At 37.9% G+C, this 22,155-nt stretch overlaps 8 protein-coding genes and 17 long non-coding RNA genes across 25 annotated transcripts; 12 read left to right on the top strand and 13 right to left on the bottom strand.

The window, feature by feature from the left end:
• Nucleotides 1–7: 7 nt before the first annotated feature.
• On the top strand, nt 8–304 carry SPOM_SPNCRNA.7314. Its single transcript, NR_196653.1, has one exon. It is a non-coding gene; the product is annotated as a non-coding RNA (long non-coding RNA).
• Nucleotides 305–766: 462 nt separating this feature from the next.
• Nucleotides 767–1,251, top strand: SPOM_SPNCRNA.7313. The gene has a single exon (NR_196652.1). It is a non-coding gene; the product is annotated as a non-coding RNA (long non-coding RNA).
• A 23-nt stretch (nt 1,252–1,274) lies between these two features.
• On the bottom strand, nt 1,275–2,144 carry rpl3402 (60S ribosomal protein L34). Its single transcript, NM_001023133.3, has one exon. The coding sequence runs from the start codon at nt 1,903–1,905 to the stop codon at nt 1,570–1,572; it is 336 nt and encodes a 111-aa protein (NP_588143.1). The 5' UTR covers nt 1,906–2,144; the 3' UTR covers nt 1,275–1,569.
• Nucleotides 1,406–1,899, top strand: SPOM_SPNCRNA.7312. The gene has a single exon (NR_196651.1). It is a non-coding gene; the product is annotated as a non-coding RNA (long non-coding RNA).
• A 317-nt stretch (nt 2,145–2,461) lies between the features above and the next one.
• On the top strand, nt 2,462–5,117 carry vtc4 (transporter chaperone complex subunit vtc4). The gene has a single exon (NM_001023132.3). The coding sequence runs from the start codon at nt 2,902–2,904 to the stop codon at nt 5,065–5,067; it is 2,166 nt and encodes a 721-aa protein (NP_588142.1). The 5' UTR covers nt 2,462–2,901; the 3' UTR covers nt 5,068–5,117.
• Nucleotides 5,118–5,456: 339 nt separating this feature from the next.
• Nucleotides 5,457–7,211, bottom strand: ade6 (phosphoribosylaminoimidazole carboxylase Ade6). Its single transcript, NM_001023131.3, has one exon. The coding sequence runs from the start codon at nt 7,153–7,155 to the stop codon at nt 5,497–5,499; it is 1,659 nt and encodes a 552-aa protein (NP_588141.1). The 5' UTR covers nt 7,156–7,211; the 3' UTR covers nt 5,457–5,496.
• Nucleotides 5,671–7,188, top strand: SPOM_SPNCRNA.7311. Its single transcript, NR_196650.1, has one exon. It is a non-coding gene; the product is annotated as a non-coding RNA (long non-coding RNA).
• A 283-nt stretch (nt 7,212–7,494) lies between the features above and the next one.
• Nucleotides 7,495–10,932, top strand: bub1 (mitotic spindle checkpoint kinase Bub1). The gene has a single exon (NM_001023130.3). It carries the CDS (start codon nt 7,560–7,562, stop codon nt 10,692–10,694), a length of 3,135 nt encoding a protein of 1,044 aa, NP_588140.1. The 5' UTR covers nt 7,495–7,559; the 3' UTR covers nt 10,695–10,932.
• Nucleotides 7,765–8,337, bottom strand: SPOM_SPNCRNA.7310. The gene has a single exon (NR_196649.1). It is a non-coding gene; the product is annotated as a non-coding RNA (long non-coding RNA).
• SPOM_SPNCRNA.7309 lies at nt 8,452–8,856 on the bottom strand. The gene has a single exon (NR_196648.1). It is a non-coding gene; the product is annotated as a non-coding RNA (long non-coding RNA).
• Nucleotides 9,068–9,850, bottom strand: SPOM_SPNCRNA.7308. The gene has a single exon (NR_196647.1). It is a non-coding gene; the product is annotated as a non-coding RNA (long non-coding RNA).
• On the bottom strand, nt 9,955–10,801 carry SPOM_SPNCRNA.7307. The gene has a single exon (NR_196646.1). It is a non-coding gene; the product is annotated as a non-coding RNA (long non-coding RNA).
• A 24-nt stretch (nt 10,933–10,956) lies between the features above and the next one.
• SPOM_SPNCRNA.7306 lies at nt 10,957–11,248 on the top strand. The gene has a single exon (NR_196645.1). It is a non-coding gene; the product is annotated as a non-coding RNA (long non-coding RNA).
• On the bottom strand, nt 11,108–11,870 carry rpl2302 (60S ribosomal protein L23). Its single transcript, NM_001023129.3, has 2 exons — nt 11,669–11,870; nt 11,108–11,403 (listed from the first exon to the last, which is right to left on the bottom strand). The coding sequence occupies exons 1-2, from the start codon at nt 11,838–11,840 to the stop codon at nt 11,156–11,158; spliced, it is 420 nt and encodes a 139-aa protein (NP_588139.1). The 5' UTR covers nt 11,841–11,870; the 3' UTR covers nt 11,108–11,155.
• SPOM_SPNCRNA.7305 lies at nt 11,463–12,596 on the top strand. The gene has a single exon (NR_196644.1). It is a non-coding gene; the product is annotated as a non-coding RNA (long non-coding RNA).
• knh2 (conserved fungal cell surface protein, Kre9/Knh1 family, Knh2) lies at nt 12,545–13,883 on the bottom strand. The gene has a single exon (NM_001023128.3). The coding sequence runs from the start codon at nt 13,710–13,712 to the stop codon at nt 12,924–12,926; it is 789 nt and encodes a 262-aa protein (NP_588138.1). The 5' UTR covers nt 13,713–13,883; the 3' UTR covers nt 12,545–12,923.
• On the bottom strand, nt 13,860–14,357 carry SPOM_SPNCRNA.1186. The gene has a single exon (NR_150043.1). It is a non-coding gene; the product is annotated as a non-coding RNA, possible alternative UTR (long non-coding RNA).
• Nucleotides 14,047–15,946, top strand: SPOM_SPNCRNA.1185. The gene has a single exon (NR_150042.1). It is a non-coding gene; the product is annotated as a non-coding RNA (long non-coding RNA).
• Nucleotides 14,889–15,199, bottom strand: SPOM_SPNCRNA.7304. Its single transcript, NR_196643.1, has one exon. It is a non-coding gene; the product is annotated as a non-coding RNA (long non-coding RNA).
• SPOM_SPCC1322.09 (uncharacterized protein) lies at nt 15,595–17,335 on the bottom strand. Its single transcript, NM_001023127.3, has 3 exons — nt 16,755–17,335; nt 16,518–16,696; nt 15,595–16,363 (listed from the first exon to the last, which is right to left on the bottom strand). Exons 1-3 carry the CDS (start codon nt 17,296–17,298, stop codon nt 15,719–15,721), a joined length of 1,368 nt encoding a protein of 455 aa, NP_588137.1. The 5' UTR covers nt 17,299–17,335; the 3' UTR covers nt 15,595–15,718.
• On the top strand, nt 16,605–17,358 carry SPOM_SPNCRNA.7303. The gene has a single exon (NR_196642.1). It is a non-coding gene; the product is annotated as a non-coding RNA (long non-coding RNA).
• Nucleotides 17,359–17,501: 143 nt separating this feature from the next.
• Nucleotides 17,502–18,213, top strand: SPOM_SPNCRNA.7302. Its single transcript, NR_196641.1, has one exon. It is a non-coding gene; the product is annotated as a non-coding RNA (long non-coding RNA).
• On the bottom strand, nt 18,024–21,555 carry srk1 (MAPK-activated protein kinase Srk1). Its single transcript, NM_001023126.3, has 2 exons — nt 20,581–21,555; nt 18,024–20,357 (listed from the first exon to the last, which is right to left on the bottom strand). The coding sequence occupies exons 1-2, from the start codon at nt 20,590–20,592 to the stop codon at nt 18,627–18,629; spliced, it is 1,743 nt and encodes a 580-aa protein (NP_588136.1). The 5' UTR covers nt 20,593–21,555; the 3' UTR covers nt 18,024–18,626.
• Nucleotides 18,948–19,162, top strand: SPOM_SPNCRNA.7301. The gene has a single exon (NR_196640.1). It is a non-coding gene; the product is annotated as a non-coding RNA (long non-coding RNA).
• A 42-nt stretch (nt 21,556–21,597) lies between the features above and the next one.
• Nucleotides 21,598–22,133, bottom strand: SPOM_SPNCRNA.7300. Its single transcript, NR_196639.1, has one exon. It is a non-coding gene; the product is annotated as a non-coding RNA (long non-coding RNA).
• Nucleotides 22,134–22,155: the final 22 nt, after the last annotated feature.

Genomic DNA, 22,155 nt, shown 5'->3' with positions numbered 1-22,155 from the left:
TTTTCTAATTACAAACAAAAAGGTATTGACGTTTTAATTTTAAAACTTGCTTTTTCAATAAACGGTGAACGATGTGCATTTAAAATCTAAACAAAAATATTTTTTCCCATACCTGTTATTTTGTTTTATTTTTTGAAACAAAAAAAACTGTAATTAATCAACTGTCTGATAAATAAACGAAGAAAAGCCATCGGGGACTCAAAAATATAAGTTATCAATTACATTTGCATTGTACGTTTAACAGCATTCTATGATTGAATTTTATAAAAGGTATGCTAAGACAATAGAATATTGCAACAATGTTACAATATTTAATATGAAACCGAAATTTGTTTTGCATTTTCTTATTTACTATCTTTTGGTGCAAAAGCACACATAAATGAATTTTTCTAGTAATTCTTTTACTTTTAATTTTCTTTGTAAACCTTCTTTCGATTTAATGTATAGACGGGCTTTGTTTTGTTTACAATAAATAAAAATATCTGCAATCGATACTCTACGAGACATAATTAAAAAAAAAAAATAAATAAAAGTAAAAATAAAAAGACATAGGCCCTTGGTCACAATAGTGATTGGTATAAACGAGAAACATAGTAATATGAATTATAATAGTCAAAAAATGTATACATGATATTTAGTAGTATTATAATTATTAGACTAATTTTTTGAAGTATATCTAAGGATCAAAAAGAAGCTTTATTGTTATAACATGTATTTTGAACAAAAGCTGCATAAATGAAGCATCATCCATCTTAGCGCAAGCTCAGAAGTAATATATACATAAAAGAAAATAGCCAACTTTATAAGGACTATATTAAAGATAAGGCCTCCCGAGGAGATTTGAAAATATTGTACGTTTGAACAAGCAAAGTAAAAAGGTAACGTCAAATAAACCTCGGAAGAATATATTCAATCTTTCAGCTCGTTTGAGATAAAAGTCATCATAAATTACTTAGCATTTATTTTAGCTGTTACGTCTACCTGGCACAAACCTGTACTAAATACGAGTAATTCTTTTCACTTTCAAATAACAGTAGTTTTCTTTTACGAAAGTTTTATCTGCAGGAGTTTCGAAAACGTCAAAAAGGAAAAGTAAGTAGCTCAAGTGTTCGCAGTTGCTTATATGAATCGTAAATGTATAATCTTACTCTTTTGATTTACTAATAGCGTATCCTTCTATGCCTGGCAATCGATAATCCAACAAGACACAACTAATAGTGACATACAATTGATGAACACTGTATCAATATCTCAAGACGACACTTAAAAGTTAAGGGATACATTCTACAGCAGGTCAAAGTAGATACATTCATCATAGTGTGTTTATTTCAACTGTTTCTATTTGTAGCACGTTGCTATTATAATTGGTTTACATTTTTTTAAGTAATCTAATTTTTGACGTCTTAAAAAAGTCGAAAACGAAGCTTATAACTAACAACAAAATAAAAAGAAGCACAAACAGAAAATGAATACCAAATACCAATTTAAAAGAGAAGGAAGCTGATCAAAAATTAATATAGATTGCTTAATTCAGTGACGCAATATAATTAATTTCTGTTTTCATGAACTTTACTTTTGAGACATCTGCTTCAACTTTTGCTTTACGATCTTCTGCTCTTCAATCAAGAAGGCACGAACAATTCGATCCTTGACAGCATTGGCGCTAAGGCATCCACCATAGGCACGTTGGACCTTCTTCTGGTTGTGCGAGAGACGAGCGAACTCACGAGGACGCAAAGCAGGAATACCTTGCAAGGGAACACCGGTATCACCGCAGCGAGGTATAGTACCAAGCTTCTTAATATGAAGGTAGCGAATGTTATTACCGGGAGTCTTGATGATTCTGGTTTTGTTGCTACGAGTGTTGTATGCAAGACGACGACGATAAGTAACTCTTTGAGCCATTTTGAATTATGAAATGAAAATGAAAATAAAATTATTAAAATTTTACAGCGCTGATTTGGTTGCTTGAATGCTATTCCTTAATGAAATATTCCTAACTATCCTTTTCCACCGAAAAAAAAGGCAATCGCAAAATTCAAGTGTACACGTTCTTTTTTTCTATAGAACCCTTAAATTTATGATAAACTGACCAACTTTGTCCTCTTGTTTTATACTTCTTCTGTTAGAAGTGTAAGGCGCACGGAGAGTTGATTATTGCTCTGAAAACCAACTTTTTGCGTGACTGTTTGGGATCGTGAAACGGATATATCGAGGCATAACAAACTCAACGCAAAATAACATAATGAATTATACTTAACTGCTTTAAAATGAAGATTATTTGAAATCAGAAATATCATGTTTCGAGGACATTTTGCTTTTTAATTTGCATCAGATTTTCACACCTAAAAAATCAACTTCTTCAGCTTTGAAATTGATTTTGGATCGCCTTTTCCCGATCTTGTCAACTTTTGAGTTATTTCATCTTTACGCCACTACCACCCTGACCATTTTTCTCTCCACCACACCTGCAAACTACCAACGTTCAAGCTCGTTTAATTACAGATATATTTACAGTTTTTTTTTGACTCTACAGAGTTTTTTTTGGAGTTACCTTTTTTTTAATTTTTTTTGTGCTTAAGTTATAGCTACAAAAGTGCTTGTTGTCTCTTTGATTGTTTTGTGAACAAATTTTGTGATATTGAAGATTTATTCGTAGGATATTACTGTTTGGCACTTAAGTTTGTCAAATACTAGTAAAATTCCCAAAGAGGAAGATATTATTTCCCGTTTGCAGTTGTTTTTCACTTTTTTTACTCTTCGTCGAATTTTTCAAGGGATCACCTAATAACAGTCTTTGATATTAAAAATTCAATCATTCTTTATTCCCAAATTTATACGTTTATTTTCCCTTGAATCCCTCTTTATTATTTACTAGATTAACTTATTGAAAATTGCAACATGAAGTTTGGTCAGCTTTTGAAGGAAACGTTGATGTATGAATACAAGTATTCATATGTCAACTATGACAAACTAAAGAAGGAAATTAAACGCCGCAATGATCAAGGTGGTTGGAGTGAGGAAGACGAGTCGGACTTTGTTGAACTTTTAGAAAAGGAGCTGGATAAAGTTTATTCTTTTCAAAAGAACAAGTCTGCCGAAGTTATGGAACGTATCCGATTCTGTGAAGAACAAACTGATGAAGTTGTTCGTCGTCTTGATAGTGATAATCCTCCCAATGAAAATGATTTTGCAATCTTGGAAACTGAACTTACCGACATTATGGCTACTGTCCACGATTTGGCCAAATTTAGCGAACTTAATTACACTGCGTTTTATAAAATCATCAAGAAGCACGACAAACATACAGGTTGGATCCTTAAGCCCGTTTTTGCTGCTCGTTTAAATGCTAAACCATTTTTCAAAGAGCAATATGATTTATTGGTTGTTAAGCTCAGTAAGCTTTACGATTTCGTTCGTACTAGAGGTAGCCCTATCAAAGGTGATAGTGCTGCCGGTGGTACACAACAAAACTTCGTGCGTCAAACCACTAAATATTGGGTTCACCCAAATAATGTTACCGAATTGAAGATTTACATTTTAAAGCATCTTCCTGTACTTGTTTTCAATCCTAACAAAGAATTTGCTCGTGAAGATGCTGCTATTACTAGTATCTACTATGATAACGATGATTTGGATTTTTACTTAGGCCGTTTGGAAAAGCGTGAAGGCGCCGAAGCTATTCGTCTTCGTTGGTATGGTAATATGGATAACAACAATATCTTTGTTGAACGAAAGACTCATAGAGAAGACTGGACTGGTGAAAAAAGTGTGAAAGCTAGATTTCCCCTTAAAGAGAAATATGTAAATGCTTTTCTCCGAGGTGATTACACTGTCGAAGAAGCATTTGCCAAGATGCGTAAAGATGGCAAGAAGTCTTTGAAAGAAATCGAAAGTCTTGAAAGGCTTGCCAAGGAAGTTCAGTATACTGTTTTGAGCCGTGGAATGAAACCTTATGTTCGCAGCTTTTATGAACGTACTGCATTTCAACTTCCAGGTGATGCACGTGTTCGTATTTCTCTTGATACGAACTTGTCATTGATTAGGGAAGACGGTCCGTCCCGCGCCGGTAACAACTGGAGAAGAATGGATATTGGAATTGACTATCCTTTTGATCAACTTCCTGATGAAGATATTGTTCGTTTCCCTTATGCCATTTTGGAGGTCAAGTTGCAAACTCAATTTGGTCAAGATCCTCCTGAATGGGTTAACAATCTTGTTAATAGCCACCTGGTCGAGGCTGTCCCTAAGTTTTCCAAGTTCATCCACGGTGTATCTACTCTTTTTTACGACCGTGTTACTTTGCTTCCATATTGGTTCCCACAAATGGACATTGATATTCGTAAACCTGCTACTCACACTTTCATTCAGGGACGCAGTCAAAGCGGTACTCATAGTTCATCTGTCTCTGCGAATGTACTCACCGATTCTGAGAATACACCAATTCATGCCGATGGTGACAATTATGTTGACGAAGAATCTCGTATTGGCTCATCTAGTACCCGGAATGACAATTCTACCTTCCAAACATCGGACAGTTTTCAAGAGCTCGATGAACGCACTAATTTGCTTGATATTTCCAAAAGGAAAGGACGTGACTCATTCGTTGCAGCTCTCAACAGCAGATTAAAGGACATTAAGGATTCATTTTTCTTGGAGACTGTACCCAAGTTCGAAGAACCTACTGAGCCTACGGTCATATATGAACAAAAGTATGTGTCGCCTCCTGGTAAGCGAATTTATGTCCCAGTCCGTGTTGAGCCCAAGACATATTTTGCCTTGGAGCGTACATACCTGGACTATCTACGCTATTCTATTTTGATGGGTTCCATCGGTATAACTTTATTTAGTTTCGCTAAGACGCGATCTGGTATTTTAGGAGCTGCTAGTTTCACGTTGGTAGCTTTATTTGCTATCTTCTATTCCACGTTTTTGTACTTGTGGAGAGCTGTTAACATAGCCAAACATAATGCGGTCCGATATGATGATCGTTTTGGTCCTACAGCTATATGCGTGATTACTTTTGCTGCAATCAGCGCCAATGTTATCTTAAACTTCAATGCATAAACTCATTGAATTCTCCAATATATTTAGAATTAGCAATTGAAAGATAATACAAATCAACTACATCTTTTAATAATTGAAGACTAATTATCGGTTTAATAACTAGTCTTAATATTGCATTTTTTGCATTAATATGCGTTAATTTAATTGGGAACATGGTCAACGGGGTTTTATTTGGGTTTCTTACTATTATTTTTTGATTGCTTTATAGCATATTATATTGGGTTCTTTAATTTTCTTTCAACTGCTTCACAGCACATTATTCAGGATTCTTATTTTTTTTAATTGCGTCGCAGCACATTATTCGGGGGGTTTTTATTTTTAATTTTTAATCACTTTTTAGAATACATTTTACAATCTAGAATTTCAAAATAAAATATTATTTAAAACAAAAAGCAAGCAAAATCATTTAACAGTTATGTCTATGGTCGCCTATGCAGAATAATTTTTCCAACCAACTTTTTCTAATTTATCAGCCTTTTCTAAAACAATCTCTTTCATATTGTCCATAAAGCTCTCCATAGCAGCCAAAAGGGAGGGTTGAAATGTAGCAAGTATACGACAGGCTAAAATACCGGCATTTTGGCTATTATTGATAGCAACAGTGGCGACAGGGACACCTCGAGGCATCTGAACAATAGAGTGAAGAGAGTCAACTCCGTCAAGAGTGCTTCCTTTTACAGGAACGCCGATTACTGGAAGAGGTGTCATTGCAGCAACCATACCAGGCAAATGAGCGGCACCACCAGCACCAGCAATAATCACACGCAACCCTCTTGAAGCTGCGGTACGAGCATAAGTAACCATGCGATCTGGTGTGCGGTGAGCTGAAACAATAGTAAGTTCGTAAGGCACCTTGAATTCATCTAAAATGACGGCAGCATCTTTCATCTTGCTTAAATCAGAATCCGAACCCATGATAATACCAACAACAGGTGATTCGACAGGATCTTTGACGTCAAGAAGCATCTGATACCTACGTTCACATTCTTGAGGTGAATCAGAAATGATGGTAACGTGTCCCATCTTGCGACCCTTTCTAGATTCAGCTTTACCATAAAGATGCAAAGTTGCACCGGGAATGGACAGAGAACGTTTAGCGATCTTTGAAACATAATCAGGATCATCAGTACCTAAAATATTTACCATCAACGCATGAGTTGTGGAAGTCGAGAGTTGGGTGTTGATTTCGCTGAAAGGAAGACCACATATGGCCCGTAAGTGAGCTTCAAACTGAGAAGTTGGGCAAGCTTCAATGGTGTAGTGACCTGAATTGTGAGGCCGAGGAGCAATTTCGTTGAGTAAAATGGTCTCACCATCTTGCAAAACAAACATCTCTACACCATATATACCAGCGCCTTCAAAAGTGCGCACCGCATCCATGGCAAGGGTTTGAGCACGCTGTTGAATTGAGAAGGGAAGACGAGCAGGGGCATATACTAAATGACAAACATTATCCTTTTGAATGGTCTCAGTTGTAGGATAAGCATAAACTTTTCCGTCTAAACTGCGTACTACCATCACTGCAATTTCCATGGAGAAAGGAACGAACTTTTCAACATAAAGCGGACGATCACCAAGTGCTTTGATGGCAGTAGGAATCTCAGATGGTTGATGAACAACGTAATTTCCACGACCGTCGTAAGCCAATGTTTTACTTTTCAGTACAAAAGGATAACCAAACTCTTGGCCTGCTTTTTCAACACTTTCCTGGTCAGGTGCATCGCAAAATTCAGGAAGTGCAATCTTAAAAACCTGTAAATGCTGTTTTTGAAGATATTTGTCTTGAATGCATCGCAGAGTTGCAGGAGAGGGTTCAACAGCAACAGATTTCGTAACGGCTGCCAAGGCATCAGTGTTAATATGCTCAATTTCAGTTGTTAATAACGTGCACTTCTTAGACAGTTCAACAATTGCATCGGGGTCAGTAAATGATGCATCAATGTGCTCACGTCCTCCATCAATTTGTTTGGCAGGAGAATTTGCTGCATCCAAGATGATGCATTTGATGTTTAAGCGATGGGCTGCCTCTACCATCATTCGGCCCAATTGACCACCTCCAAGGATCCCTACAACCTGTTTTTCGCTCATATTCGATGAAGTATGTATATACCTTGGCAGCTCAGCTTAATGAGATGGTAAATGTTGAAAAAACGAATCTTTTTTTCAAAGTTGTTTATTGTAGTGAGTTAGTGCGCAGTTTATTATTTGAGTTTTGCATCGTATTAATTCTGTCATCGTTACATTTCCAAGCATTGTGAAATGCAACTTTAAAGCAGCATACGCTAAAATCAATATAGCTTTGCTATTTTTTCAAGAAATAAATGTATATGTCGTTATCCATATATAAAGCAACGTTTGTTGTCGTTATACCTTATACTGCACCAGGCTGGATTTCGTTTACCTCACCACCAAGTTGAAAGAATACTTGTCGTCGAACCAAGTGCAGAATACGGTCTATTAAAAGTCGTCCATGTTTCAATGTGCGTATCACTATGTCCGATTGGCGGCTTACAGAAAATGTACTTGACCAAAACATACCTGAAACTAAACCCAGGGAGTCCAAGACTCGCCTCGAGGAAATTCAGCGATTAGCATTGTTTCAAGAGGAACTCGACATTATCGAAGAATTGGATGACCCCGTGGATGTTTGGTATCGCTGCATCGAATGGCTCTTGGAAACAAGATTTTTGGGCATGGAAACGGTCAACAAAATGCTTGATGATGCTATTCAGTACTTAGAAAGATGTCGCTTCGCGCTTAATGATGTTCGTCATCTTCTCATACAGCTTGCGAAAATTAAACAATCATACGAAACTCCTGATGAATTGCAACAGGCGGCCAAGCAATTTTACCAATTGGCATCGAAAGGCATAGGCCTTGAACTCGCTTTGTTCTACGAAGAATATGGTTCTTTGCTCATTAGAATGCAACGTTGGAAAGAGGCTTCTGAAGTATTTCATGCAGCTGTTTCTCGAGAAGCGAGGCCTTTGGTTCGATTGTTAAGGAACGCTGCTGAGTTCTCTCGTGCCTACGATTTGCATAACGCTCACCCTTCTATTCATGATGCACCCTATTCTTCTCCATTTCCTCCTCCTCGTATTGTTTTGGGCTCAAAGCCGGTTTCATCCTCTACTCTTCCTTCAAAGCCTAAATCCTTTCAGGTTTTTTCCGATGCTTCATCTTCCCGCGACTCACAAAATGCTTCTGATTTGCCTCAGGCAAAATCCCTAGAATCCGAAGCGAATACTCCAAATCTTCCCCTGCTCTATGATAAGAGCTCTGGTAAGCGAGTTGAGTATTCTGCTTTTAATTTCCTTGCTTTGTATGAAAATGGAGAAGAAAGGTCAATGGAAGAATGTCGGGCGCAACGTTACCTTTCTTCAATTCAACCAAACACTGCTGCTTCTTTCCCGAAAGTGGTGCCAAAAAATGAAATTTCAGTGCATCATGATTCATCTTCATCCAATGTATCACCTATTTACAAGAACCCTGTGGCCGAGCAATCTGATACTCCTACACGTTCTTTACCAAAAAATTATGCTTATGTTGCAAAGTCTACATCTCCTGAATTAAAAGTTTTTGATACAGTAATGCCTGTTGCATTGTCTCCAAAACCAGCACAAAAACCACCTTCTCCTACCATACATACGAAAGCAGCTCTAGCAGATATTTTAGATATTTTTAATCAGCCTCTTCGTTCTGAATCATTGGAAAAGTCATCAAAGTCTCCTATTTCTGCTCAGTCATCCTATTTGGGTACACCGCTAAAAAATGACGAAAATTCATCTAATTCTGGAGCGACTTCTTTAACTGGTCGCTCACAAGAAGAGCACTTAGACTTTATACCCTCTTTGACCCCTTCAAAAAACTACCCTTCTAAAATTTATTCTCCTAATAAAAATCTAGACTTTTCGCATACAGCATCTAAGGCAGAAACATATAAAAATAGTAATGAACTGGAAAATGTGAAAAGAGAGCAACCTTTTTCAGAACTTTTACCATCTACTCTTCAAGAGGAAACGGCAACAGGAACAACTTCGACTACCTTTGCCAATGCAAAACGGAGACCCGAGGATTCTAATATTTCTCCCACTAACCCTAAGAAATTACACACTTTACCCCGTTCACCTCAATATTCCACTGTTGATTCTAATTCTGTTTTGTCACCAGCTATGCCTAAAGGATATATGTTCGTTAATGAGAACCAAAGCATGAAGCATGAGTCCTCTGTTAGTAATCCGGTAGCCACGATCCCACATGAAAACGGAAAACATGACTTTGGCCAGCTTTCTCCTATAGAACATAAGCCTTTTTTCCCTAAAAATGATGATGAATTGCCTGGTCCTTCAGGATATCTTACTATGCCTTATGAAGAAGCCATGGCTTCTTTATCCAATTTACCGACGCTAATAAATCCCCTAGATCAATCTTTACGTGACTTACTTTTTCAAGTTTTGCGCCCATCTTTATTGCGTGATAAGGACTACCACGAGCATGAAACTTCCTTTGCTTTAGTTGAACATATAGAGTCATTTGTCTCCAAAATTAAACCCAAGGCCGGTGGCCCTGGACGTCGAAGAAGTAGCAATCGACACTCTCTTGATGGCCCCGAATTCCATTTATTTTATCCACCTAATACAAACCTTAGCGTTATCAGCAAGCTTGGTCAAGGCGCATTTGCTCCTGTATATTTGGTGAAATCCAAAATTGAAACTGAAAATGGTGACGTCTCTCAAGGCGGCGCAGAAAACAATGAATCTAAGCTTTTTGCTTTAAAAATTGAGACACCACCTTCGTGTTTTGAATTTTATTTAACCAGACAGGCAATGACGCGCCTTAAGGGATTGAGAGAAACCAATTCAATTCTTCCCGTGCATCAGCTACACATGTTTCATGATACTAGTCATTTATTGATGGACTATCGTCCGCAAGGGTCCATATTGGATTTAGTAAACAGTATGCATAATTCCACCTTTTCATCTTCGGGTATGGATGAAATACTTGTTGTCTTTTTCTCCATTGAATTTTTGCGCATAATTGAAGCCCTGCATACCCATAAAATTATTCACGGCGATTTGAAAGCAGATAATGCACTTCTTCGTCTAGAAACCGTTGCAGACTCTGAGTGGTCTCCGATATATTCTCCGGAGGGTTTGTATGGTTGGTCTTTTAAAGGGATTTACCTGATAGACTTTGGACGTGGCATTGATCTTTCTTTGTTTGAAGAAAAAGTCAAATTTATAGCCGATTGGGATACTGATTTACAAGATTGCATTGAGATGCGTGAAGGCAGGCCATGGACATACCAAATTGATTATCATGGGTTAGCTGCGATTATCTATACCATGTTGTTTGGTCAATACATTGAAACTAGGATAGAGGTAATCAATGGTCAAAGACGACAGGTACTGACGCAAAGAATGAAACGCTACTGGAACCAGGATTTGTGGCATCGATTGTTTGATTTACTATTGAATCCCACATTGCACGTTTCTGAAGAGAACTTGCCAATGACGGAGGAGTTAAGCAAAATTCGTATAGAAATGGAAGAATGGTTAGTGAACCATTCCACTGGAGGTTCGGGTTTAAAGGGCTTATTAAAAAGCATCGAAAAAAGAAAAATTTAATTTTTTGCCTAGAGGGAAGTTTCCATCCTTTTTTAAATGTTTGGATAATTTTGTGTGTTTATTTATTTAAAAAGAAGTTGGATGTTCCAAAGTTACGACTTTAAGTCGGTTTTTTAAAGAAAACCATGTTGTAATTTAATTATGTACTATAATTTAGCACTAATCATATATGATCATGATCACAAACCTGCAATATGCATGCTAAACATGAAATTGTTTGAGATACGAAATTTTTTCCACCAAACTTGTATGTTGGTCAAGTAAACACGTAAGTAAAATGTACCGCAACTCTTTAAGCAATTGGTATATAAAACACTTTGAAGTGCATATACGACTTTCTTTGATTGAACGACTATCAAACCAATAAGCTACAAAAACAAGAATTCTACAACATTACAAATTTACACGAAGGATAAACGGTAGGGACAAATGATTTGTTTATTGGGGTTAGTTTTTCTTTCCTAAACAACGGTACCAGCATTTGAAGCAATACGAGGCCAGAGGTCAGCACATTCTTTAGCAACGGGACCAGTGATAGCAGAACCCTTCATTTCACCCTTGGGGTTGACAATAACACCAGCGTTATCTTCGAAGTAAAGATAAACACCGTCCTTACGGCGCCAGGCCTTACGTTGACGAACAACAATAGCAGGCATGATCTTCTTACGCAAGTCAGGCTTACCCTTCTTGACGGTAGCAAGAACCATATCTAAAAAAATTTCGTTAGCAAGGCAATCTTAAAATTTTCCGCTCAAACATAAGCAAGGAAAAGAAAAAGAAGAGAAAAAGCACATATAAGAAATTATCAAATACAAAATGACTCTAGCTTTGCTAATGAGCCTTGAAACCAAGGCAAAGAAAGCCAACTTTTTAATCGAGTTCATACGCAACCGTCCAATTTAGGCCATACTCTCACTCGAAATTAAAGCCAAAAACTTTTGTACTTTGCACTTTTAATCAAACATATTACTTACCACCACAACTGGCAGCAGGGAGACGGTTAAGACGAGCACCAGTACCAAAAACGGAGACAATGTAAAGGTTCTTAGCACCGGAGTTATCAGCACAGTTCATAATGGCTTGAACTGGAAGACCCAAGGTCATTCTATACTTAGTACCAGAGGCAGCACCGCGTCCACGAGACATTTTGTGATAATTTTCTGCTGGTGTTTGGTTGTAGAAGGAACGTCGAACCCGCAAGTTTGCACTAATGAGAAATGTTACCTTCAAAATTTTGTGACTGCTCTCTTTTCTCAACACAAAACAAATTCAACATCGTCTTACAGGTAACAGTATTTTTTTCGGGTTTGCAGTAACAATTGAGGAAGGAAGGAAGGAAGGAATAAACAAAAATAGGAAGTATAAGAGACTAGGTGTAATGTTCCAACAGTATGTTACTAGAAGCGGCCGATATATTTTTTACATGATTCAGAAAGCGATAAGCTACAGGTCCGAGAAATTTTGAGCGAAAACGGCCGACGGCTTGGTTGGAATGTGTGGCATATGTAAATGTATTACAGCTAACAACAGAATGGTTGCAAAATTGCATCTTAGATTAAATGATATATTTGATTTCAACGATTTATAATGAACAGCTTGTAATTATCTATAAACAGTACTTTACTCACCATCGTGAAATCAATCCTCCGCTAACTCACACTAAACTAGATCAAATTTAAACATACATATATATATGCTTATTCATACTTCAAAAAATGGATTTATGACTGTAATGAAGGAACAAGTAAAAGTAATTTGCATTACCATAAAGAACGTTTCTTCACAATTCAGTTAATTCTTTGAACTATAACAGTTTACAGAAACTACACACACAACTAACTGTATAGAATATATGAAATGAAATGGAATTGCTATATGATGATGATGATCAGCTATGAACAAGACATGCGTGACTTTTTAGAAACCATCAGGCGCACAAAAAAAACTAACGTTTAGTATAAAAGAGTAGCAAAATGACCAGACTAATGATGATGAAAAGATAGATTTCAAATGATTTGCCAAATATATGAAAAGGAATGAAAAAAAGCAGTATAAACAGAGGGCGCAAGTTAAATGATAAAAAAAAACAGACTAAAAATATAATGCGCCCCTCATATGTAGCGATGAGTAGATGAACTAGATAGATATTTTTTTCGAAATATGTTTCAATGGTTCTCTGTGGTAATTCGAAGGTTGAAGCATAGTAGGCCAACTCGGTTGTCAGCTTCTTTAAGCAATAAGCATAAGAGCGGCAATACCCATGCAAGCAGCAACGGAGAGTTGTGCAACGCCGTTGGAAACAGCACCGCTATAAGAAGTGTAGCTAGAGGAGCTAGAGTTACCGGCGGCAGAGCTGGAAGCACTAGTGGTAGAAGTGGAAAATCCGCTAATAGTGGAGTTGGAGCTAGCACTTACGGTCTTGGCATCGGCAGAAGAGATGGATCCACTGGAGCTGGCAGAAGAGGAGCTAACAGAGGAAGAAGCGGAAGAAGAGATGCTTGAGGTGATGCTAGAGGAGATAGGGGTAGAAGAGCTGCTAGAGGAAGAAGAAGAGGTAGTAGAGCTAGAAGAGGGGGTGGCAGTGCTAGAGCTAGTGGAGGAAGCAGAGGTAGAAGAGTAAATACCACCGCTAATGGTGCTAGCAGCCAAAGTGGAATCACTACCTTCAAAGTCGAATTGCTCAGATTGAGCCAAACTACCTTGGTTTTGAGAAGTAGCTCCGTTGAAGTAAATTTGCCATCCGTCAGTGGGGAGATCAGAAGAGATGGAGATGTCGGTATCCAAAGATCCAGCGGAGGATTGGACAGTTCCGAGATTAAAGTTTTGGTTGGGATAATGAGCATTGTTCACCAACATAATAACCATCTCCTCGGGATCAGTGCTGACAGAAGACCAGGTGACGGTGTTCACTTGGCCGGATTGCCAGGTGGTGTCACGAGTAGGAGAAGTGACAGAGACGGCATAAGCAGCAAGTGCATTAGCAAGAAAGAATAAAGTGGTACCGACACGAGCAAGCATTTTCACGATTACTTAAAAGAAATGAGAAAGAAAAGATGAAAATTAATGAAATTAATTTGTTTATATTAAATGAAATAAAAAGAAAGATGTTTAAATGAAAACCGCTCGCTCAATTAAACAGCAAAAGCTTGTACAAAGAACGATACAAGTACTTAGTGTATGGTTAAAACTGAACCTCCCATGGAGCAGCCTTCCATATATATACTGGAAAACTGTCTCTTCACGTCATGGCAATTTTTGGAGGAGGCTGAGAAGGGTAACCGTTACCACACCGACCAACCCCCTCAATGGTAACGGATAATATTTTTAGATGCGGGCAGTGAGAAAGTAAACACACCACCAAAATGTAAACAAACAAAGACGCGTATACCACAACAAAATGCGTACCTTAGTAATAGGAATAAATCTTTTTCAATAATTAAACAGAGGTACTTTGTTACATGTTTTTTATTACGATTTCCCAATTATAGGATGCATCTGGCTCGTGTCTTTGTATTATGGGAGTGTATATGTCTTTCTGGCCAACTATCGGACTGTGTGACTTTATTTACGAAGTAGTGAAATCACAGTTTCAGCCATCTTCATCAAGCATTCTTCATTCAATTAGCTTACTTTTTACTAAATCTTATCCCATCTGCCCTTCCCGCCCGCCCTATGTCGTCAATTCTACTCTTGTCTTCCATATACTCACTGTCAAAAAGTCATAATCGCGCATATGGAGGTGGCTGGCAGATGAGGTTATGTCGAGCAAAACAGGGAAACATACATCAATTCCAAACCGATTCGGTCAGCTAGCCAGCAATGGAAATAAGCGGAATAGGAAATAATCCGCAATGATCCCGTTTTCAAAAAATTGAATGCGTATTCCAGTTCGGATGCAATGCGTCTGAAAACTTTCATTCAGTTCTTCCACCTCCCGACCATATGGCAAAACCAATACCGACGATGACTAAAGAATAGTAAAAAACGACCAGCCAACCTACCAAAAAAGACAGACGATTTGCAATTCAAGCTTCTTTCCATTTTTTTACTCTTTTGTGATTTGCATTTTCTTATACCGAGAGTATTAGCAACACATAATTGCCTTTACCGCACACTTCATTATTAACAATTCCTTTAACGTGACACAAGAAACTGCGTAGTAAGATTTATTGCTTGTCTCAGTATATAGTTAAAAATCAGGTTAAATAGCTTATTAATGCGTTTTGCCTGATTTCATATCACCTTTTGCCTGGGAATTCACATCCAATCGTGACCTTTTTTTTTACCAACATTTCGTCTAATGACATGATTGCTGCCTTGCTCAGCAACCTGCTTGGGCCAACGAAGTTACCTGTTTCCACCTAGTTTCGTAAATGAGCTAGCTGTAAAAGACAAGCGATAATGAGGCGGATACTTAATTGGTCTTATTCATCATCAACAGGTGTGCTAGCACTCAAATAAAACTTTTCTAAAAGGGCACATGTCTTAGTCCATAAATACTTTTACTTTCCCTTTTTCTCTTTGTAAATAAGATAGCCCATTAAAACTCGCTAAATCCCATTATTTTGCATCCTAATGAATGGCTCGTTAAGTTTATCGTCACGTTCGTCTTATGATCCCACTCTAATATGTTGCAATTAATAAATAACAGAATACGTTACAGAGCGCTAATAGATGAAATGCTAGTGTAAACAGATGAAGAAAATCCACCTTTCCATCTCATCAAATAGTTTGCTTTGTTTCTAACAGCTGTGTTCTCTTCAGCAGCTAATGTAAATGTTTTAATTCTCTTGTACCGATATTTTTAAAGCGTATATACCCACTCTCATCGAAAAACATTCACATGTTGCTGTGCTACTGCTTAAGTCTCTTCGCTCACTACTCTAACATTGCTCTATCATATTGAAAAGCACGTCAATATTATTACGATTATGTGGCACAAAGAAAGTAGTTTCATTTGTTATTTCCTTTTTTAAATTCGAAACAATGCATCAAAAGTTCATAATTCATTAAAGTTGAATCAATTAGGCATACATGGCTCCGTCATAATATGGAACTGGAGTTTCAGATGAACCAGTGTTAACATCTTCTTCCGGTAAACCAGCGAAAAGAGAAGGATCGCCAAGGGCCATACGCTTTGAGGTATACATTTGGGCAACAATACCTGCTGCAACAGAAATGGATTGTTCCACCCATTCTGTTACCCATTCATTTGGTAATATGGCGTTAGAACCGAAAAGCTTAATGTATCGAGGGTCCACAGCCCATCGTTGCCATTCAAGCGGCAAAGGTTGAGAAGTGGTAGAAAACTCCAAGTTATGATTAGTATCGTTAAGGTGAATAAGAAAGCATAGTTGCTCATCATCCGAAACTTCTTTATTTTTGATAGTAAATGCTTGGATTACGAGAAGTAAGTGAGTTACTCGAACCATAGGAGATTCTGAAGCGTCTTCATCATCACCAGCTCCAACATTTTCTTGCTTGTTTTCTTTGTTCATCTTTTTAGCCTCCGTAATAGGTTCAGCTAAATTGGCTTTTGCAAGTTTTTTCGCTTCCAAATAACCATTACATAGACCAAAGTCTTCATAGACATCGTTCGTTCGGGGTCGAACCTTAGCTTCCTTATCCAATAACACCGTTAATTCACCTCCTTCTACTTGGAACATCACCTGGTAACATGTCAGTAAAATTATCCCATAAAACTTAATTATGATTATGCATTGACCTATCTGTCTTTTGAAAACCAAGTAATCGGTGACAGCATAAAAGAAAGCACAAATATTAGTGCTATGTCCAAAGCGTAAACGTAAATACGCAACTTACTTTTTCAAAGCTTTCATACACTATACGGTCCAGGTGTGCAAATCCTGCTAGATCATGAAATACCGTCACCTGCAAAACTTCATGATCATGAATAGGAGGTGCCACCACGTTCAGAACGTTGTGAATTGTATTGCTTAATGTGGGAAGGGCCTTACTCCTTATTCCATTGCTCAAATCTCCTAAAAGACATTTGTTAGCAAAAGGAACTCTTTCTTCCAAAAGAGAAATTCTACTTACCAAGCTTGTTCAAGTCCACCATATTACGCACGTTAATATCCCAGTTGGCATTCTCTTCAAACCCTTTTATGGAGCGAACTCGTTGTTCAGCTGATCGAACAGCAGCGGACGCAGTGGACCAAAACCCACCAAGCCAGTTGCTCTGTTTGGGTGTTTCTACATGTTCTTGGAACTCCTGGGACTTGTTGATTTCGTTAACCGTTTTTGGAGTAGCGGATTCTGTATTTTTATTTATAGTTGTCTGAGCCGCTTGAGACGGTTGATTTGATGCATCATGTTGCTGACGTTCATTCGAGGTAGCTGCGACAGATTCATTTTCCTCGTTGGCCTCTTCTATAGGATTTTTCTCATTCTTTTCTTCGTCATTCTCAAGCTGATCTAAAAATTCCAGCAGTTCTTTTTCGTCCTGCACTTCAGATGGGGCACCAATTTTGGAGTCGTCGTTGTTGAACTCTTTGGAAGTGGGATCTGCTTCCATGCCAAGTTGATCCAATGATGCCATTAATGTTTCGACATCATCAGTTTGCTCTTTGGTCTCTGCCATACTGTTTAGCAGGAATATCACACGGTCTTGTCTAGTTGATGAGTTTCGTAGGCTGAAAAAGCCACATTAAGGACTCCTATAATATAACGGTAAAAATCCTCGTTAAGAAAATTTTATGCAATTATTATTATATTATTACATTATGAAAGAATTTAATAATTTCGTTTTAAAAGTAAAGTCGTGAACTAAGGTATGTGAATTTTAAAAAAGTTTATCTAAAAAATAACATAAAAAGTTTACTGTACCATGTTTGTTCTTATGATTCTCTCACCAATATTGATCGAACGACATTCTGCGAGTCAATTATGCAACAGTGGTCTTGATCGTGCAACTGATGCGTGAATTTTATAGGCATAATGCTTACGAGAAACGAGAAAGCAACAGATATTTATTATCCGTGCGCTGTAACTTACCTACACATTGTTTAAAAAAAGCAATAGCTTAAACAATGGTCAGCAACTTCCTATCCGTTTTGGCCAAATAATACACGCCGTCCAACGAACATTATTTAATACATTTATTTATCATCAATTTCACTTCAACATCATCGACAAAACACTACAGAACCTTCATGCCTAAACTATTGGAATATATACAGGATCAAGCGAATATTGCACAAAATTCTATCTACTCAAATCAAAACGACTAGCAGTCATTGATAGATTCTTTAAAAACAACGTGACAAAGAGCAAATGGCTTTTTTTGGCACACACTGACAAAAAAATGCGTAAATCATTAATGGTATTATCTAACAGCATTAAACGTCCTTGTCATTAAAAGACAGGCCTGGTAATATTTCAATCTCTTCTTTCAAGCTAAAAAGAATCAAGAGATCGCGGTTACACAGTACGTAAATAAGTACAATATCGAAACTTTTGGGAAGCCATGTCATATGCAAAGTTGAAAATAACCATATTCCAATTTCACCCCTTGAAAATTTTAATTTAAACAACGGTTTCATTAAAAGAATGCATAACTAGTTTCCATCTTTTTGAACATCTCAGTCCTAAGAATAGTTGTTGAGCATCATATAATTCGTATGGTTCTATCATAAAGAAAATTTAAGGTAACAATAAATTGAAAGTATTGGAATAAATCCCAACTATTAGAACATATTCGTCACTGAGTAAGCGTCAATTGATTAACAGAGTGGATAGTTTTAAAAAGATTGAAGATAAATTTTAAGGTAAATAACTCATAAATAGTAAACATTCAAAACAGGAAGAATACAACAAAGTAGTAGTGTCGAAAAATCAGCATTACTGAATCGCATTTAAAAGCAACTGATTTGGATAAAAAAGAAAAGTAATCGAAGTTAGACGTCTGTGTTACACTTTTTGTCGATGTCGACGATTATACAAAGTTGCCTTTGACAAGTTGAGTTGGAAACCTTTGAACTTATTCCGCGACCTTTGAGATGATTGTTGTTGCGATTGAGCAGGTTGGCGGGAAGCAAGGCTAGGATCGTTTTCACCTGACAGGTTGACTCGTTTCATCGAATGTTCAACGCTCTTGGTACCATCATCGTAATCATCATTCTCCTCCATCAAATCATCCATGTCACCCATAAAATTCATGATTCCTTGGTTACCACGTTGACCACGTTTCCTAATCTTCTCTTGTTCCATTCGGTGGGCTGCATACGAAATATTAAATACTTCTCTCAACGAGTTAACACCAGGAGTACGAGCGGCTGAACCGGCAGCAGCAACGTCTTCGGGCTCAAGAAAGTCATAGGTAAATGGGTTTTCGCGTTGAGCAGTGTTAGGAGCATCGGTGGCAGGAAAGGTAGGTTCCCGAGAGCCCGAAATCCATGGATGGGCTAAAAATTGATGAATGTCGTAACGAGATTCCGGGTCGACAGTTAATAAATGACTGATTAAATCCTTTGCACTCTTTGAAATATCATCCCACCAAGGAGAAAGGAATGAATACTCGCCTCGTGAGACTTTTTTCGTCAACAAAGAAATGCTTTCATCATAAAACGGGGGGAATCCACAAAGAATAGTGTACAATACGCATCCCAAAGCCCACATATCAACTCCCTTAGAATACCTTTCATCACGGACAATCTCAGGGGCTGTATAGCCCATAGTGCCACACGGAGTTTGAGTGTGAGAGTCCCAAACCACTTTGCTTAGACCGAAATCTGCGAGACGGATTCGACCGATGGTGCCAGCGCCGACACCGGGAATAAACTCGCCCTCGTCTACCTTATCGGGATCGTCTCCGGCACGGTATTTACGAACCCGAGAGGGCACAAAGTCGATAGAATCAAAAAGCAGGTTTTCAGGTTTGATATCACGATGAACGACACCGCAGTCTTCATGCAGATATCGAATGGCATGTGCAACTTGAGTTATGACATGACGAGACAAATCTTCGGAAAAATAGGTGAGGCGAACGATTTGATGAAATAATTCACCACCGTCAGCCAGCTCTAAAACCAGGTAATAGTATTCCGGGGTTTGGATGAATTCCAAGAGTTGAATGATGTTAGGATGTTTAACGCGACGCATGATTTGAACCTCTTTTAAAATGTTGTGCGATTCAACGCCTTGTCTTTTTCTGGGATCGCGAGGATCGGTGTTTGGTTGAGCGCGCTGGACAACTTTAATGGCGACTTTTTCACCCGTTCTGTTGTGAATAGCTTTGTATACATTACTAAAAGCACCATCGCCCATCTTTTGTAATAGAGTGTATTGTTCAAGGCCTTTATATACAGGAAATTGTTGGCCGGAATGTTCCTCAACAATGGCCTTTGCAACTAAAGCCTCGATGGCTTTATCATATTCTTTTTCGTTGGTAGGTTGTTTACATTTGGAGCGCGAATATTCGGAAGGATTCTCGTGCACCGTCTCGTGGAAATGTGCATGCCGGGACTTGGGTTTCGAGGTGGGATTTTGAGTGGAGTCCGCTACTTGCTGAGTTATGCCAAAATTTTCTTCAGCATCCGAAAATATGCCAGCAGTATAGCCATGGTCCCGTTCAGCATAGGAATCGGGATTCACTTCGCGAACGTTCACCTTGCCCTCGTCCTCGATATTTTGCTGAATACTCTAAATAAATTAAATTAGCATAACAAAAAACAAAAAAAAAGTAAAAGGGAAATGTGTTTATGGATAAAGGTGGTTGGAAGAAAACAAAACCAAAACACATTGTATGCGTAAAAGAAGTGCGGTGAGATTGATGTTTCCTACTGAGAAGAGGGATGGAATGGAAAGGATGGGAGTATAATCAATAGGCATGGTTATGGTTATGCTTTTGGTAATTCAAACATACTTTAAAACGCATTATTTGAACAGACGGCGACAAACGGAATCAATCAAGAGATATGGGTATTATTAGAAAAATAACTAATTAAAGATCTCTAGTCGTTTGGTTTTACGTCTGGAAATGTGCCAACACATTTGCTTCCAAATTCTTGACACTGATCTATCCGCATCCGTACTCTTGAACTAAACCAAGATAACAGAGAGACAAGATGATAGAAAAAAGAAAAAAAAAAGAAAAAAAAAAGGAATTTCGCACAAAAAGAATGAAAAAAAAGATACACTTGCGCATCCGCCAAATTTAACTTAACGACTTGAAAGCGAAACCCGTCACCTGAATGATGTAGAGAATGAAGTCAAGCATACAATCACCGCCTAGCAGAAGGGGAAGGAGACGTGATATAGAATAAGGTAAAGATGAAATCAAAACTGATCATCAAGGAAAGAGCAAATCTCCGTATGAAAGCACCTGACGTAGAAGAAAAAAAAAATCCAAAAAAAAGTCCAAAAAACTAGTCACAGACTTGGAAAGAAAATAAAAATGAAATAAAAACACAAAAGAAAAAAATCGCTTCTTGCTTTTCTTTTTTTTTTATTAGAATTCAGTAATCTTCCAAGACTCGATATTGTCCAACCGTCCTAATTCATTCGTCCACTTATCTCTCCTAAGATCCCTATCCCCAACCCAGTCCAAAGGTAGGAAGTGTAACGTCAACAACACTCTCCAAACGCAAAGTCTTTCCGATACTCATCTCCAGCCTCTAATATCCGCGTTTACATCCACAATCCAAACAAAAATCCGACTCAAACATTACCCACACGAACGAGTGAGCAAACATTTACAAACGTACATTTTTAAGAATCATATAACTTTCCAATACTGGGTACCCTTCCAATAGTCTCCAAAAAATTACTAAATTAGCTTTTCAATTGATTTTCACAGAAATATATTGTTGGTGTCCAACAATCGTGGTATGCGAAAGACAAGAAGTTTATGTCGGCGGATTTGCCTACTTTGACGTCCTTCGTTAACGTACGTCATTGGCATCATGCGAGCCGCTCGTTCCAACTCTGTATTCGCTTACGATGGTGGTGACGTTGCGCATCCATGACTCGATGAGGTTTTGCGGTAAGCGACACGGTGCAATGGCGAGGTAAAAGTGTAAAGTGGGTGGAGGTCAGCATGACATCAGAGACAAAATAGGAGGATATTGGTGTAGGAAGGGAAGAGAAGAGGATATCGTTTATAAAGAGGTTGTTGGAGGAATGCTAGGGGGGGAGAGAGAGAGAGAGAAAGAAAAAAAAAGATAGAAGTATGGATGGCATGGATGTGTTCTATCTTGTTTTCGATTGTATACTATGAAAGATGGATAGAAAGAATTTATTCGAGATCTAATATTTTTTCAATCTCACTCATCCATCCTCTTGCAAACCTTTTTTTCTTTTTCATTCACCCATGAATTTCATCTGATACAGCAAATCAACCAATCTTTCCTTCCTCCCCTCCATTGCTCATTTCACTTTTGAGTGGCTTCTGCACTGTTTGGCGAAATAAATTTCCATGTTATTCCATTTTGAGTTGATT

The sequence above is a fragment of the Schizosaccharomyces pombe genome (assembly GCF_000002945.2).
Source record: "Schizosaccharomyces pombe strain 972h- genome assembly, chromosome: III".
NCBI lineage: Eukaryota > Fungi > Ascomycota > Schizosaccharomycetes > Schizosaccharomycetales > Schizosaccharomycetaceae > Schizosaccharomyces > Schizosaccharomyces pombe.
Note: the sequence above shows the minus strand (reverse complement) of the source record. Positions and strands in the feature narration are given on the sequence as shown.

What these genes read in the sequence shown, in the direction of transcription:
- rpl3402 (NM_001023133.3), bottom strand. Translation starts at nt 1,905, where the DNA reads ATGGCTCAAAGAGTTACTTATCGTCGTCGTCTTGCATACAACACTCGT.
- vtc4 (NM_001023132.3), top strand. Translation starts at nt 2,902, where the DNA reads ATGAAGTTTGGTCAGCTTTTGAAGGAAACGTTGATGTATGAATACAAG.
- ade6 (NM_001023131.3), bottom strand. Translation starts at nt 7,155, where the DNA reads ATGAGCGAAAAACAGGTTGTAGGGATCCTTGGAGGTGGTCAATTGGGC.
- bub1 (NM_001023130.3), top strand. Translation starts at nt 7,560, where the DNA reads ATGTCCGATTGGCGGCTTACAGAAAATGTACTTGACCAAAACATACCT.
- rpl2302 (NM_001023129.3), bottom strand. Translation starts at nt 11,840, where the DNA reads ATGTCTCGTGGACGCGGTGCTGCCTCTGGTACTAAGTATAGAATGACC. An exon ending in CCCTGCTGCCAGTTGTGGTG is followed by an intron (nt 11,404 to 11,668) that starts GTAAGTAATATG and finishes AAATTTTTTTAG; the next exon opens with ATATGGTTCTTGCTACCGTC.
- knh2 (NM_001023128.3), bottom strand. Translation starts at nt 13,712, where the DNA reads ATGCTTGCTCGTGTCGGTACCACTTTATTCTTTCTTGCTAATGCACTT.
- SPOM_SPCC1322.09 (NM_001023127.3), bottom strand. Translation starts at nt 17,298, where the DNA reads ATGGCAGAGACCAAAGAGCAAACTGATGATGTCGAAACATTAATGGCA. An exon ending in GGTGGACTTGAACAAGCTTG is followed by an intron (nt 16,697 to 16,754) that starts GTAAGTAGAATT and finishes AATGTCTTTTAG; the next exon opens with GAGATTTGAGCAATGGAATA. An exon ending in TGTATGAAAGCTTTGAAAAA is followed by an intron (nt 16,364 to 16,517) that starts GTAAGTTGCGTA and finishes ACATGTTACCAG; the next exon opens with GTGATGTTCCAAGTAGAAGG.